At 49.7% G+C, this 15,867-nt stretch overlaps 1 protein-coding gene across 7 annotated transcripts in view; it reads left to right on the forward strand.

Moving 5' to 3' along the window:
- Positions 1-15,867, forward strand: part of SIPA1L3 (signal induced proliferation associated 1 like 3) — a 300,743-nt gene that overhangs the window by 179,915 nt on the left and 104,961 nt on the right. For all 7 annotated transcript variants that reach the window (XM_054462531.2, XM_063657662.1, XM_054462535.2 and 4 more), the window contains 3 exons: positions 1,479-1,609; positions 12,832-13,020; positions 13,923-14,097. In XM_054462531.2, coding sequence (XP_054318506.2) covers positions 1,479-1,609; positions 12,832-13,020; positions 13,923-14,097 — 495 coding nt within the window. The remainder of the gene's footprint in view (positions 1-1,478; positions 1,610-12,831; positions 13,021-13,922; positions 14,098-15,867) is intronic.

The raw sequence follows: 15,867 nt of genomic DNA on the forward strand, positions 1-15,867 counted from the left end.
TTGATGGGAAAAGCAACAACCCCTGTAGCTGCTTCAGGAATAAGCTGGTATCTGTGATCTGTAGAGTACAATGTTTATTCCATTCTCTGATCAGCTAGAGATTGTTGAACCCCCTGCAGATGCTATTCTGATCGGGGGCATTAATTAACACACAGTATTTTGCCCTTAGATTAGCCTTTGATTTGCCAAGAGCATCTCATGAGAACAAGAACTACCAGTTAAACATTCAGTGTACCAGTACAATTTCCGGTGGTGGGTACATGCTAACTTTGTGGACTTGGATCAAGACAGACCACTGGCGGATACCCACACAAGCATGAGATACTTGGGTTATACATCGGGAAGAACTATTTGCCTGGAAGGGTTATAAGATAGCAGCATGTTTTAGAAAAAAAGAGGAGGCAGCTGTCAGGTAGAGGAGGGAGCAGGAGGCGTGCCCCATGACTGGCTAAAGCCTCTGTTACCCTAAGGGAAAAAAGAGCAGTGTTGGCCGGGCACGGTGGCTCAGGCCTGTAATCCCAGCACTTTGGGAGGCCAAGGCGGGCAGATCACAAGGTCAGGAGATCGAGACCATCATGGCTAACACAGTGAAACCTCGTCTCTACCAAAATTATAAAAAATTAGCCGGGCGTGGTGGCGGGTGCCTGTAGTCCCAGCTACTCGGGAGGCTGAGGCAGGAGAATGGTGTGAACCCGGGAGGCGGATCTTGCAGTGAGCCGAGACCGCACCACTGCCCTCCAGCCTGGGCAACAGTCTCAAAAAAAAAAAAAAAAAAGCAGTGTTGAAGTTACCTAGGTAAAGAAACATGGTGAGATAAAGGCGATGCCTAGGGGCCCCTATCGTGGTCCCTGACAGGTGCCAACGACTGGGGCTGGTCGTTTCCAACACTCATCATGTGTGTACTATGTGCCTGGCATGGTGCTGAAGGCTGGGTCCACCTTTAACTTTACTTTATGGCTGAAAACGCTATCTAGCGACTTGGCTGGGGCCAGACATCTGTTAAGCGGCAGAGCCCAGTTGTGAGGAGGCTCTCTAGACTAGAATCTTACTTAACAGTTTCACAAGGGCTAATCAGCAGTTAAACCAAGTGAACCATTTGCAAACACGGGATTAATCACAGTGATGCTGGGTTGATGGCATGCCATGCGCTGTACTAAGCGTTTCATATTTGTAGCTTCATTTTGCCTTCACATCAGCTCTCTGAATTGTGGGTGGCATCAAGGTCCCGTTTTTTCAGATGAGAGCGCTGAGGCTTAGAAAAGTTCTGTGGCTTGGCAGAGGTGGTACAGTAAGGTGGGCTTTTGCCTCTTACAGTTTCTCCACTGGGGGTGTCTGTGACGAGGCATGAGGTTTGCGTGACCAGCATCCCACAGATTGCACAGAACCCTGCCTGGTCACCCTATCTGCAGGCCTGCTGGGCATCAGGGCCCCTCCTTCCCAGACAGCTGAGCCTGAACTCGCCTGCTGTTCCTTCTTAGAACATGCCAATTACTTCGGTGTGGATGAGAAGCTGGGGCCAGTGGCTGTGAGCATTAAGCGGGAGAAGCTGGAAGACCACAAGGAGCATGGACCTCAGTACCAGTACAGGATCATCTTCCGGACCCGTGAGGTAGGTCCCATCACTCTCGTTCTTATTAAAGAAATCATAGCCACTCGCATCTCGAGCCAGGTTCTGGGGGCAAACGCTTTCCTGGCTTCATCTCATGGAATCCTCTCAACAACCCCAGGAGAGCAATCCTGTTAGTCTCTCCATCTCACAGAGGAGGAAACTAAGACTCAGAATTTAAATGACTTCTGGCCAGGCACAGTGACTGACTGACGTCTGTAATCCCAGCACTTTGGGAAGCTTGGCGGGTGGCTCACTTGAGGTCAGGAGTTCAAGACCAGCCTGACCAACATGGCGAAACCCCATCTCTACCAAAAAAACAAATTAGCCGGGCATGGTGGCATGCGCCTGTAATCCCAGCGCTTTGGGAAGCTTGGCAGGTGGCTCACTTGAGGTCAGGAGTTCAAGACCAGCCTGACCAACATGGCGAAACCCCATCTCTACCAAAAATACCAATTAGCCAGGTGTGGTGGCACGTGCCTGTAATCCCAGCTATTGGGGAGACTGAGCCAGGTGAATTGCTTGAACCTGCGAGGCAGAGGCTGCAGTGAGCTGAGATTATGCCACTGCACTCCAGCCTGCCAGCCTGGGTGACAGAGTGAGACTCTGTCTCAAAAAAAAAAGAGAAATTAAATGATTTCTATAGGATCAGTGAATCAGTGGCCAGACCAAGATTTCAGTCCAGGGTGTCTTGACTTCAGAGCCCAACATTACAAAACCTGTTTGCAAGAGATTAACTCTAATAAGCATAAGAAATAAGAGGGAAGGTAAGGGATCATTTTAGGATCATGAGGTGTCCTACATAATGGAAAGAATTAAGGCAACAAGCCTCAGGCAGGACAGGAACTGGGGACTCTCAACCACAGGCCCTGCTGTTATGCCAATCAGCTCAAGGTACTCCCAGTGTGTCACTTTCCATTCTGAGTAGAGAAGCCCATGGTCCTGGCTGGAGGCCTTCCCCTGGATTAAATGTCAGCTGTGGCTAGTGGGGAAGGCCTGTTGGGGCACCCATGCTCTATTAGGACTCTAAATTGTAAGTGACAGAAATCTATTTCTAACTTGCTTAAGTCAGAAATAGCATTCATTGGTTCGTGTAACTGCAAATCTAGGAGTAGGGCAAGCTTCAGGCATAGCTGGACTTAGAGACTCAAATGCAGTCGCCAGAACTCTGCTTCTTTAGCTCTCTGCTTGGCTCTGCTTTTTGCATCGCGAATGTCATTTTCTTCTGCCACTAACAAGCTCTCACCATGTCATGGGAAAATGGAGATGGGCTACTCAAATCTACATCTTTGCACCTTCTCATCCAAAAGGCTCAGACTGGCCAGGCGCGGTGGCTCACGCCTGTAATCCCAGCACTTTGGGAGGCCGAGGCAGGCAGATCACCTGAGGTCAGGAGTTCAAGACCAGCCTGGCCAACATGGTAAAACCCCGTCTCTACTAAAAATACAAAAATTAGCTGGGCATGATGGCAGGCGCCTGTAATCCCAGCTACTCAGGAGGCTGAGACAGGAGAATTGCTTGAACCCGGGAGGTGGAGGTTGCAGTGAGCTGAGATCGCGCCATTGTACTCCAGCCTAGGTGACAAACGCAAAACTCCATCTCAAAAAAAAAAAAAAAAAGGCTTACACTGATTTATCTGGGAAGAACTCTGGCTCTGCTTTAGATCACAAGCCCAAGTCCTAAGCCAGTCGCTGTGATCAGGGGTGGTAGAGGAAACTGCCAGGTCTAGCATGTGTTACCCACCCTGGGTCCAGGGGCAGGGCCAGGCACTGTGATTGACAGTTCGACCAGAGCTCCCTGGAGGAGGAGGCAGAGCAGATCTTCAGCAAAAAGAGGGGACCCAGGCAAGCAGAAATGACAGAGAGGTCCAGAGGACCCAAATAAGGAAGACCTTTCAGAAAAGGAGCATTCGCCAGCTAGGCAGGCCCTCCAAAATAGGTCTCCCTCAGCCTGCATCGCCCCAGCCCCTTGGGCCTGGCCTTTGCCCAGACGTGGAAGCCTAGCAGGCTGAGGCTGCCAAGGACTTTGATTATGGGGCCAGCCAAGTCCTGGGCCTCATCCAGGCTGGCAGATGCAGCTCGGAGTGCCCTGGCCCCCATCCCCTGACCAAGACCTTCCCACTGAGTTGGGGGAATGGGATGGCGCGGAGGTTTTGTAGTAGCCAGGAAGAGGCAGCCCTAAAACCATGTGCGCCAAACCACAGGTGGTCACCAGCCTCCGTCTCCCCAGCCCTCTCCTCCCTCTACCCACCTTTCTGGCCAGATGAGCACCAGAGCAGAATGAGAGGTGACAGCTCACACTGCATCTGGCTGTTTTAGGACATATGGGCAACTGCTGGGTGAAATGACGCCTACAGTCATATACTTATAAATAGGCCGGGTGCAGCGGCTCACACCTGTAATCCCAGCACTTTGGGAGGCCAAGGCAGGTGGGTCCCTTGAGCCCTGGAGTTCGAGACCAGCCTGGCCAATATGGTAAAATCCTGTCTCTACTAAAAACACAAAAATTAGCTGAGTATGTTAGCGCACACTTGTAGTCTTAGCTGCTCGGGAGGCTGAGGCATGAGAATCTCTTGAACCCAGGAGGTAGAGGTTGTAGTGAGCCGAGATCGTACCACTGCACTCCAGCCTGGGTGACAGAGTGAGACTCGGTCTCAAAAATATATACATACACATGTATATATATAAAATATTTATTTATGAAGGCTATTATTACTGCAAATCTCCTTTATACTGTGTGTCAGGCAATATTCTATACCTTTTATATCTATTAACTCACTTAAATATCATCACGATTCTAGGATGATGACACTGTTGTCCTTATTTACAGATGACAGAACAGGCACAGAGAGGTTAAGAGACTTGCCCAAAGCACCCTCCAGGAAGTGGCAGGGCAGGGTGCCTGCCTGTGTTCTGGCCACCGCACTCGGCTGCTTCTGGGGTTTGACTAAATCAGCTTAGACTGCACACTGGACCCACTCATGAGTTAGGAGCTCAACCAACTCAGTGCTAGCGTTTGTGTTTTTGTTCATAATGAAAATATAATAGGCCGGGCGTGGAGGCTCACATCTGTAATCCCAGCACTTTGGGAGGCTGAGGCGGGTGGATCACCCGAGGTCAGGAGTTCGAGACCAGACTGGCCAACATGGCGAAACCCTGTCTCTACTACAAATACAAAAAAAAAAAAATTAGCTAGGCATGGTAGCAGGTGCCTGTAATCCCAGCTTCTCAGGAGGCTGAGGCAGGAGAATCGCTTGAACCTGAGAGGTGGAGGTTGCAGTGAGCCAAGATCAGTCCATTGCACTCCAGGCTGGGTGACACAGTGAGACTCTGTCTCAAAAAAAAAAAGAAAATACAATATATAGGCAGGCATGGTGGCTTACACCTGTAATCCCAGCATTTTGGGGTGGGAGGTTAAGACGGAAGGATGGCTTGAAGCCTGGAGTTCAAGACCAGCCTAGGCACCATAGTGAGACCCATGTCTCTAAAAAATAAAAAATACCAGACTATATAGCATTAGGAGAAATACCTAATGTAAATGACAAGTTAATGGGTGCAGCAAACCAACATGGCACATGTAATACCTATGGAACAAACCTGCACGTTGTGCGCATGTACCCTAGAACCTAAAGTATAATATTTAAAAAAAAAAATACCAGACTATGTCACACATTCTGAGAGTCATGAGACTTTAGTGCATGGATACTGGGTTATATAATTTTTTGCTGTGATTTCCTGTTCACTAAGTTTGAAACTGGCTTGATGCCATTCCCAGTGTGTACCTGCTCCCGTCCACTTCCCACCCCCAGCACCTACAGAACTAGCCGTGGGGGACTCTGATCCATCCCTGATGACAGCATGGGGACCCTTTGAGTCTCATAGCCACAGGCCTGGGATCCATCCATTCCACAGACATTTGCTCAGTGTTCCCCCGTCCCAACTCTATGCTGGGCGTGGAGGGTACCGTAGCAAACAAGGCAGCAAAGATGCTCGTGAGACTGGGTCTTTGAGGGGGAGACAGCAGGACACAGAACACCTTAGCAAATTACGCTGTAGGTGCTTCCCATGGTGACAAGGTGGGGAACAAAGCAAGGAGGAATGATGAGTGTGACAGGTGCTTAGAATTTTTTTTTTTTTTTTTTTTTTTGAGATGGAGTCCAGCTTTGTTCCCCAGGCTGGAGTGCAGTGGCGCAATCTCTGCTCACTGCAAGCTCCGCCTCCCAGGTTCACGCCATTCTCCTGCCTCAGCCTCCCAAGTAGCTGGGACTACAGGCGCCCACTACCACGCCTGGCTAATTTTTTGTATTTTTAGTAGATACGGGGTTTCACTGTGTTAGCCAGGATGGTCTCGATCTCCTGACCTCGTGATCCGCCCGCCTCAGCCTCCCAAAGTGCTGGGATTACAGGCATGAGCCACCGCGCCCGGCCCAGGTGCTTAGATTTTTAACAGGAAGGTCAAGGGAGGCATCACTGGGAAGGTAACATTGGAGTAAACCTAAAGGAAGGGAGAGGGAGCTGTGTGGACAACTGAAAGAAGAGCATTCCAGGCAGAGCGAACAGCCAGTGCAGAGGTCCTGAGGCAGAGCCATGCTCCCTGGGTTAGAGACCTCCTGTGAGTCCTAGTTTGACCACTCAGCAGTTCTAGAACCTTGAGCACATGGCTGCTTTCCTCTCGGAGCCTCAGTTTCCGCCTTGGAAATTCTCAGCTTACAGAACTGTGTTGTGGGCTCGGTGAGGTTGCACGTATCAAGCAGGCAGTGCTGGGCCTGACACTTGACGGGAAGTGTTTATGATCGGCACCACTGTTGCAGCCGATGTTCTTTCCTAGGAGGTCAGAGCCCCATGCTGGGAAGCATGGATTGAGCTCATGGATGGGGTTCTGTCCTTCTCATATCTACACACACATGCCTTGGGGTCCTGTAAACCAGGGCATAGGGGCCAGAGCGAGAGGTCTGGGCTGCCTTCCAAGCCAGCCGGCCTGCCCCAGATGGCCGCCCCCGGCCACCAAGCAGACAGTCTTGAGTGGACCCGCATCTCCCAACAGATGGGATATGAGCATTGGCAGTGCCAGGCTCCCCACTGAGGCAGGAACAGACTTGGAGCTGGGCTTTGGCACCGCTCGTCCAAACCCCAGAGAGCCTGGACAGGACGAGCGCCAGGCCAGGGCTGCCCTGTCTCAAGTCCCTTCTCTGGCACTGTCTCATCCAGGACACTGGGGAGGGAGTGGGGACGGCAGCCAGGCAGGAACTGTGTGGCTCCCCCAGGCCCAGTGGTTCTCATTGGCCTAGAACATGTGAGTTTTTGACAGGCTTTAGTTCTGATAGGGTTAGAGATTTGGATTTTTATTTTATTGGTTTTTCTTTTTTATTCAAAATGTACCAAACACTCATTGTTAAGAACTTAGACAATACATACGTTTGCAAAGTAGAAAAAGGGAAGTTTCATTAAGTGAAGAAAGCAAGTGTGACCCTGTTTTTGTTCAATAGGTACATCTGATTGTGTGTGTGTGTGTGTGTGTTTGCTTATTTATTTTTGAGACAGAGTCTCACTCTGTCCCCCGGGCTGAAGTTCAATGGTGTAGTCATGGCTCACTGCAGCCTCGAATTCCTGGACTCAAGCGATCCTCCTGCCTCAGCCTCCCAAGTAGCTGAGACCACAGGCATGCACCACCATGCCTGGCTAATAATTTTGTTTTATTTTTAGAGACAGAATCTCACCCTGTTGCCCAGGCTGGTCTTGAACTCCTGGGCTCAGGTGACCCTCCTCCTTTGGCCTCCCAAAATGCCGAGATTACAGTCATGAGCCACTGCGCCTGGCCATGTGTATGTTTAAACGAACAGTCTCCAAAGCGTATTGTTAAGTGGGGGGAAAAGCAAAAAATGTAGCTTCCTGCTTAAGGTTAAAAAAATTTAAAACTCAGCTAGGTGCAGTGGCTCACACCTGTAATACCAGCACTTTGGGAGGCTGAGGCGGGAAGATTGCTTGAGCCCAGGAGTTTGAGACCAACCTGGACAACATAGCGAGACCCCCATCTCTATTAAAAATAAATTAATTGCCAGGCGTGGTAGCTCACGCCTATAATCCCAGCAATTTGGGAGGCCTATGCAGGTGGATCACCTGAGGTCAGGGGTTCGAGACCAGCCTGGTCAACATGGCAAAACTCCGTCTCTACTAAAAATACAAAAATTAGCTGGGCATGGTGGCACACACCTGTAATCCCAGCTACCCAGGTGGCTGAGGCAGGAGAATCACCTGAACCCAGGAGGCAGAGGTTGCAGTGAGCCAAGATCACACCATTGCATTCCAGCCTGGGCAACAAGAGTGAAACTCCGTCTCCAAAAACAAAATAAATAAGAAAGAAACAAAATGTTTAAAACTATTAACTATGCATGTGGCTTTGTACATAAACATTTAACACACATCTACAGATAATAATGGTTAACACACATTGAGCTCTCTCTCTATGCCCAAGATACAGCGCTAAGCATTATAGATGGATCTTTTTGAATCCTTTCAATGCCTTGAGGCAGGCATTTTTATCCCCATTTTATCAGTGAGGAAATAGGGAAATTAAGTGACTTGCCCAGAGTCACACAGCTAGGGAGGAGCTAAGCTAGAATTCGAACCCAGGCAGACCACCTCCCAAGTAACCTCCTAGGAAATGTTCTTGAAGGGTACACCCACCGCCCAGCACAGAGTCAAGCGGGGAGTGCATCTGAGTCAGGAGTGAGTGGGGATAACCTGTACCAGCTGGAACTCCTTGCTCGTGTGGCACTGTGTGCCTTTCACAGCTCACTTGATTTGTTGCCCTCGACGAGCTGATGCCAGATGTTTTCAGGCTCTGAGCAGAGGAGGGCTGTGATCTGACTCAGGCAGCTGTAGAAAAAATGGACTGGGACAGGGCAGAGGCAGGGAGACCTGGAGGAGGCTGCTGTCCAGGTGGGAGGTGATGGTGGGGTGACCAGGTGGAGAGTGAGGTGGCCACTCATGACCTGCCAGTGTCCCACTTACTGTCCCCAGTGCAGAAGGAGCTTTTCAAGTAGTGCGCGCCGATGGGGTGGTCAGAACCAAAATGTGACTGTAAGCCACCGGTCTCCAGGGAGGAAGAAGGAAGATTTCTGGTCCGTGTTGTCCCTCGTTCCCAGCAGAGGGCACTGTGGGACAGTGTCAATAGGATATAAAAACACTGATCCTGTTGGTGCCTTAACTGAAACCCACAACCCCAGGGCCACCCAGATTGACAGGGCAAAGCCCCTAACATCATTGCTTTTCATGATCCGTTTCGACACCACCCTGCTTGTGATAAGAGAGATTTGTTTGTTTGTTAATTACTGGGGCCAGAAGTGGGATCATTCTAATCCTTCCACACATGCCTCTCGCCCAGGTGCTATTTGGCAAGGGTGGACTGAGTGCTTAGAGGCGAAGTCATGACATGTTATTTTTGTCACCTCCTGTGTTTGTCGACTTAGGCAAGCATGTTTTTGCAGTTAATACTTATTCTCCTTAGTCTTTTTGTTGTTGTTGTTGTTGAGATGGAGTCTCACTCTGTCGCCTAGGCTGGAGTGCAGTGGCACAATCTCGGCTCACTGCAACCTCCGCCTCCTGGGTTCAAGTGATTCTCCTGCCTCAGCCTCCCGAGTAACTGGGATTAGAGGCATAAGCCATCATGCCCGGCTAATTTTTCTATTTTAGTAGAGACGGGGTTTCACCATGTTGGCCAGGCTGGTCTCGAACTCCTTTCCTCAGGTGATCCGCCCGCCTCGACCTCTCAAAGTGCTGGGATTAGAGGTGTGAGCCACCGCACCTGGCCTCCTCCTTAGTCTTTAAACCACAGCCCCAAGTGTACTTTGGGTGCTTGTAACAAGCCCCCTGGGGAGGGACTTTTCTTTGTGCGTTCTTGGTGTGGTGCTGGTCCAGTGCATGGCATGACCTGGTGGCCAGCAGCATGCTGTGGCTACAAGCATGAGCTGGTATTAGTGAGGATGTGGAGCAGCAGGGGCTCTCAGACAGGGCTGGTGGGGTGTAAATTGGTACAACCACTTGGAAAACTATTTGGCAGTTCAGTAAAATTGAAGATTAGCATGCCTGGTGATTTGGCAATTTCTATCCTAGGTATAAACCCAAAAGAAAACGTGTTCATGTGCACTGAGGTGCTTCTGTGAGGGTTCCTAACAGCACTATTCACAGTTGGCAAATACTGGAAGCAGTTCTGGTGCTCATCAACAGTGAAAAGGAGTAAAACGTCGGCCTCTCGCAACAGCATAGCTGCATCTCACATATGTAGCATTCAGAGAAAGGAGCCAGATAACAAAAGAATACAAACTGCCTGACTGGGCGCAGTGGCGCACACCTGTAATCCTGGCACTTCAGGAGGATCACTTGAGCCTAGAAGTTGCAGACCAGCCTGGGCAACATAGTGGAACTCTGTCTCTACAAAAAATATACAAAATTAGGCAGGCATGGTGGCACATGCCTATTGTCCCAGCTACTCAGGAGGCTGAGACAGGGGATCTCTTGTGCCCAGGAGGTCGAGGCTGCAGTGAATTGTGATTGTGCCACTCCATTCCAGCCTGGGCAACAGAGTTAGACCCTGTCTTCAAAAGAAAAAAGGAATAAAAAAATACAGACTGCCTGAAGTTCAAAAATAGACAGAAATAAATAAATGATGGTGTTGAAAGTCAGGATAGAGTTAATTTTGGGGAAAAAGAAAGGGGTATAAATGGGCTGTGGGTGCTGGAAATATATTTCTTGATTTGGATAGTGATTACCCAGGTATTTGCTTTATGATGCTTTCTTTGGCCTCACATCTATGTGTTATGTACTTTTTTTTCTAGACGGAGTTTCACTCTTGTTGCCCAGGCTGGAGTGCAATGGCATAATCTCAGCTCATTGCAACCTCCGCCTCCTGGGTTCAAGCGATTCTCCTGCCTCAGCCTCCCAAATAGCTGGGATTACAGGCATGCGCCACCACGCCCGGCTAAGTTTTGTATTTTTAGTAGAGACGGGGTTTCACCCATGTTGGTCAGGCTGGTCTCAAACTCCTGACCTCAGGTGATCTGCCCGCCTCGCCTCTCAAAGTGCTGGGATTACAGGTGCGAGCCACTGTGCCTGGCCTATATACTTTATATATTTGGATTATACCTCACCATACACGTATCAAATATATATATCTCAAAACAAACCACGAGCTTTGGAGAAGTCAGGACTGGGTTGGAATCTTGGTTGCCATTTTGTTGGCTGTGGTGACCTTGGATAAGGCATGTAACCTCTTGGAACTTCAATTTCCTTCTCTGTAAATCAGAGATAAAACCTCCCTTGAACAGACCTATACATACAGTTATTACTATAGTACCTGGAGCACAGTGCAGTGAACTGCACCTTCATAAATGTGACTTGTTATTAAGGTATATAAGTTAGATATTTCTTTGGCTGCAAAGCGGTAGAAAACCTGACTACCAATAGCTAAAACAAAAGAAGGTTATTTTAATCATCTAATAAGTCTGGACGTAGGCAGCTGCAAGGATTAACTTCTGTGACTTTTTGTTGTCTCTTTCCTCATGATTGCAATCTGGCTGCCACAGCTCCAGACATTTCATTCTCATTCCACTGCCCATCACACAAAGAAATGGGCAGGTGGAAAGGGGCTTTTCTTTTCTTTTTTTTTTTTTTTTTTTTTTTGGATACAGTCTTGCTCTGTCACCCAGGCTGGGGTGCAATGGCACAATCTTGGCTCACTGCAACCTCTGCCTCCCAGGTTCAAGCAATTCTCCTGCTGCAGCCTCCTGAGTAGCTGGGATTACAGGCATGCACTACCAGGCCCAGCTAATTTTTGTATTTTTAATGGAGACAGTGTTTTGCCATGTTGGCCAGGCTGGTCTCAAACTCCTGGCCTCAAGTGGTCCGCCCACCTCAGCCTCCTAAAGGGGGCTTTCCTTTTGTTAAAGGGAAATCTGCTCCAGAAGTCCTCACCAAGCACAATTCTCCTCATATCTCATTGCCTGGAATTGGTCACATGATTGTCTATAGGAAAAACTTGGGAAGCAACATCTGGGGAATGGGAATAAGATGGCTGTGATTGGCTTTAACTAAAGGTTTTCATCCCTGACTGCACATCAGAAGCACCTGAGAAGGATTAAAAATATGCCATGTATACAAACATGCATGTCTGGCCCCATCCCAGACCAACCAAATTAGAATCACCGGTGGTGACTTGTCTTGTCTTGTCCTTTTCTCTTGTCTTCTCTTCTCTTCTTTCATTCCCTCCCTCCTTTCTTTTCTTTTCTTCTCTTCTCTTCTCTTTTCTTTTCTTCTTTTCTTTTCTTTTCTCTGACTGAGTCTTGCTCTGTCGCCCAGACTGGAGTGTGGTGGCGCGATCTTGGCTCACTGCAACCTCTGCCTCCTGGGTTCAAGTGATTCTTCTGCCTCAGCCTTCCAAGTAGCTGGGATTACAGGTGCATGCCACCATGCGTGGCTAATTTTTATATTTTTAGTAGAGATGGGGTTTCACCATGCTGGCCAGGGTGGTCTCGAACTCCTGACCTCAAGTGATCCACCCACCTTGGCCTCCCCAAAGTGCTGGGATTACAGGTGTGAGCCACCCACGCCTGGCCTTTTTCTTTTAATGAAACTGGTCTGAAACAAGTGCCACAGTTCAAGATCCAAGATGAAGCCAGTATTCAAGGCAGGTAGGTGTTTTACTTGAGCATTTACAGTAATGTGTACATAATACAGTGTTACTGTAATAATGACAAGAGCCCACCTCCTAGTAGGACCTGTTTTCTTCATTATACTCCCTACTGCCTTACATAATTCATCTCCCCCATTCCAGTGTCAACTCCACAAGGACAAGGGTCTTTGTTCATTGCACCTAGAATAGGACTCAGTGCCTCAGAGGAGGCACTCAGCCAGTATATGTTGAACAAATGAAGGTAGTTTACATTATTGTCTCATTTAATCCTCCCAACACCCCTTCAAGGTTATGATACCATCCTGTACCCATTTCACAAAAGAGCAAGCTGAGGCTCAGAGATATGAAGTCACTTGGTCAAGACCACACAGCCAGGAGGCAGCAGATTCAAGTTCTGGCTCAGACTCAGGGCTTTCTGACCTTAGAGCACAAACTTCCAATCATTACACGTCTCTTTCAAAACAAGATACCTCTCATATGCTCTCATCCCTTTTTAGGTCTCGAGAGCCCCCTAACCTTCCCTTCTCTCCCTTGAGTAGCTCATCACCCTGCGGGGCTCCATCCTGGAAGATGCTACGCCCACAGCCACCAAGCATGGGACCGGGCGGGGCCTGCCCTTGAAGGATGCCCTGGAGTACGTCATCCCCGAGCTCAACATCCACTGCCTGCGGCTGGCCCTCAGCACCCCCAAGGTGACGGAGCAACTGCTGAAGCTCGATGAGCAAGGGGTGAGTCAGGGGCTGGAGGTGGGGGGGCTGCTGGAGCAGTACCTTGCAACCCCACTCCTGGTAGCTTTTTCTATCTTGGTCACTTTCTTTTTTCTTTGCAAGTAACAGAAACCCACTTAAGCTGGTTTCGGCAAAAGGAGGGATTGGAATCAAATTCTAGTGGTGCCAAGAGCAGGAATGTAACTGGGTCTCCTAAAGGAGGGAGATCGTCTGGGGGTGAGATAGCTGCTAGGTCCCCATGTGTGCATGCGTATATGTGTCTGTAGTGGGGGGTTAGTGTGTCTTTCCTCCCCGCTCCGCATGCTGGCTCCCTCTGCTTCTCTCGCCTCTCCCACAGCTCCCAGTCTGTTAGAATTACAGCCACATGCAGACCCCAGCAAGCTGACCCTGGTCACAGGAGAGCCATCGATTGGGCTATGCATAGGTCAGGTGGCTGTCCGTGGCCCAGTCACCAGTGACCAGGGGGATCCGGGATACCTAAAGCAAACATGGTTATTGGGAGCCCACTCCCTAAAGAAGGTATTGACTATAAGCCTTGAGCCCTCCAGATTTTGCTTTTGCAGAATCTCAGCCCATCCCAGTCCACCTACTGTGGGAAGCCGGCCAAGGCAACAGTCTCTTTCATGCAAGCGTGGCATCACCAGCCATCCTCCACCCGCCATAGCGAGAAGAGGCGGCCTGGGCACCTCGTTGTGCTTCTCTGGAGTGGAAGGGAGGGGGAGGGACAACTGGGACATGCCGCCATGCCCCAACACTGTTTTCCCCACTGTCTGGCTGTGGCTCTGGGTTCCCGAGTGGTCCCAGCAGCTCCCAGGGCCGAAGGCCTCAGACATACCCCTTGCTCCCTTCCCTCTGCCATCTCTGCCTGGCCTGCCTCCACAAAGCCACTCTTGCCTCCGCAGCTCTGCCAGAAGCACAAGGTGGGCATCCTCTATTGCAAGGCTGGCCAGAGCTCTGAGGAGGAGATGTACAACAATGAGGAGGCTGGCCCCGCCTTTGAGGAGTTCCTTTCCCTCATCGGCGAGAAGGTCTGCCTGAAGGGCTTCACCAAGTACGCTGCCCAGCTGGATGTCAAGAGTAAGTAGGGGGCCAGTTAGATCACAATGAGCCACCACTGCACTCCTACTCAACGGGCAAAGCTTAAAAGGCCTGGGGATGCCAAGGTGGGGACGTGGAGCAGCGGGAGCTCTCAGACTTCACTTGTAGGAGCACAAATAAGTGCAGCCACTTTATTTTTTCGTGTTGTTGTACTTGTTGTTGTTGTTGTTTTTGAGACAGAGTCTCACTCTGTGGCCCAGGCTGGAGTTCAGTGGCGTGATTCCATCTCACTGCAAACTCCACCTCCCAAGTTCAAGCAAGATTCTCCTGCCTCAGCCTCCCAACTAGCTGTGACTACAGGTGTGCACCACCACACTTGGCTAATTTTTGTATTTTTAGTAGAGACAGGCTTTCACCATGTTGGCCAGATTGGTCTCGAACTCCTGACCTCAAGTGATCCACCCACCTCAGCCTCTCAAAGTGTTGGGATTACAGGCATGAGCCACCACGCCTGGCCATATGCAGCCACTTTGGAAAACAGTACAGCACATTCAAGTCCAGTTGGAAGAGACCCTGCTCTGTGACTCAGCTCCTGCACTCCTAGGTATGCACTCTGTCTAGTGTGCAAGTGCACGGCAGGAGAGGACTGAATATCCCTAACCACCAGCACCTCGGTGTACCCAGTGCACACTGGCAGAGTTGCGCTGTGTTCACCCAGAGGAGATGAACCGGCACCACGGGCATCAGCGTGGAAGAGAGCCACATGCTTCGTGCTGTGCAAAGACAGCAAGCCTCAGAAGAATGGGACCTGAATGATGCCTTTTACATAACAATATTTTTCTTTTCTTTTCTTTTCTTTTTTTTTTTTTTTGAGACAGTCTCCCTCTATTGCCCAGGCTGGAGTGCAGTGGTGGTGCAGTCTCAGCTCACCGCAACCTCCGCCTCCTAGGTTCAAGGGATTCTCCTGCCTCAGCCTCCCGAGTAGCTGGGATTACAGGCATGAGCCATCACTCCCTGCTAGTTTTTGTATTTTTAGTAGAGATGGGGATTTACCATATTGGCCAGGTTGGTCTTGAACTGCTGACCTCGTGATCTGCCCACCTCGGCCTCCCAAAGTGCTGGGATTACAGGCGTGAGCCACCACACCTGGCCAATTATTATTTTTTACAGAGACAAGTTCTCGCTATGTTACCCAGACTGGTCTCAAACACAAGGCCTCCAGGGATCCTTGGCCTTCCAAGTGTTGGAACTACACACATGAGCCACTACACCTGGCAAAAAGGTCCAGCAGGATGACTCACACCTGTAATCCCAACACTTTGGGAGACCAAGGCGGGAGGATTGCTTGAGGCCAGGTGTTCAAGACCAGCCTGGGCAATAAAGCAAGACCCTATCTCTAAAAAACAAACAAAAAAAAAAGCAGAAACAAAAACCCAGCAATATATTGTTGGTGGATATGCTCTTACACAGTGGAACTCTAAAGAAAAACAGAGCCAAGCGTGGTGGCTCATGCCTGTAATCCCAGCACTTTGGGAGACTGAGGCGGGAGGATTGCTTGAGCCTAGGAGTTTGAGACTGCAGTAAGCTATGATCATGCCACTACACTCCAGCCCGGATGACAGAGCAAGACCCCATCTCAAGAATAAATAGGCCAGGCACGGTGGTTCATGCCTGTAATCCCAACACTTTGGGAGGCTGAGGCGGGCAGATCACGAGGTCAGGAGTTTGAGACTGGCCTGGCCAATATGGTGAAACCCTGTCTCTACTAAAAAACACAAAAATTAGCCGGGTGTGGTGGCAGGCGCCTGT

Source organism: Pongo pygmaeus, chromosome 20, assembly GCF_028885625.2.
Source record: "Pongo pygmaeus isolate AG05252 chromosome 20, NHGRI_mPonPyg2-v2.0_pri, whole genome shotgun sequence".
NCBI classification, from domain to species: Eukaryota; Metazoa; Chordata; class Mammalia; order Primates; family Hominidae; genus Pongo; species Pongo pygmaeus.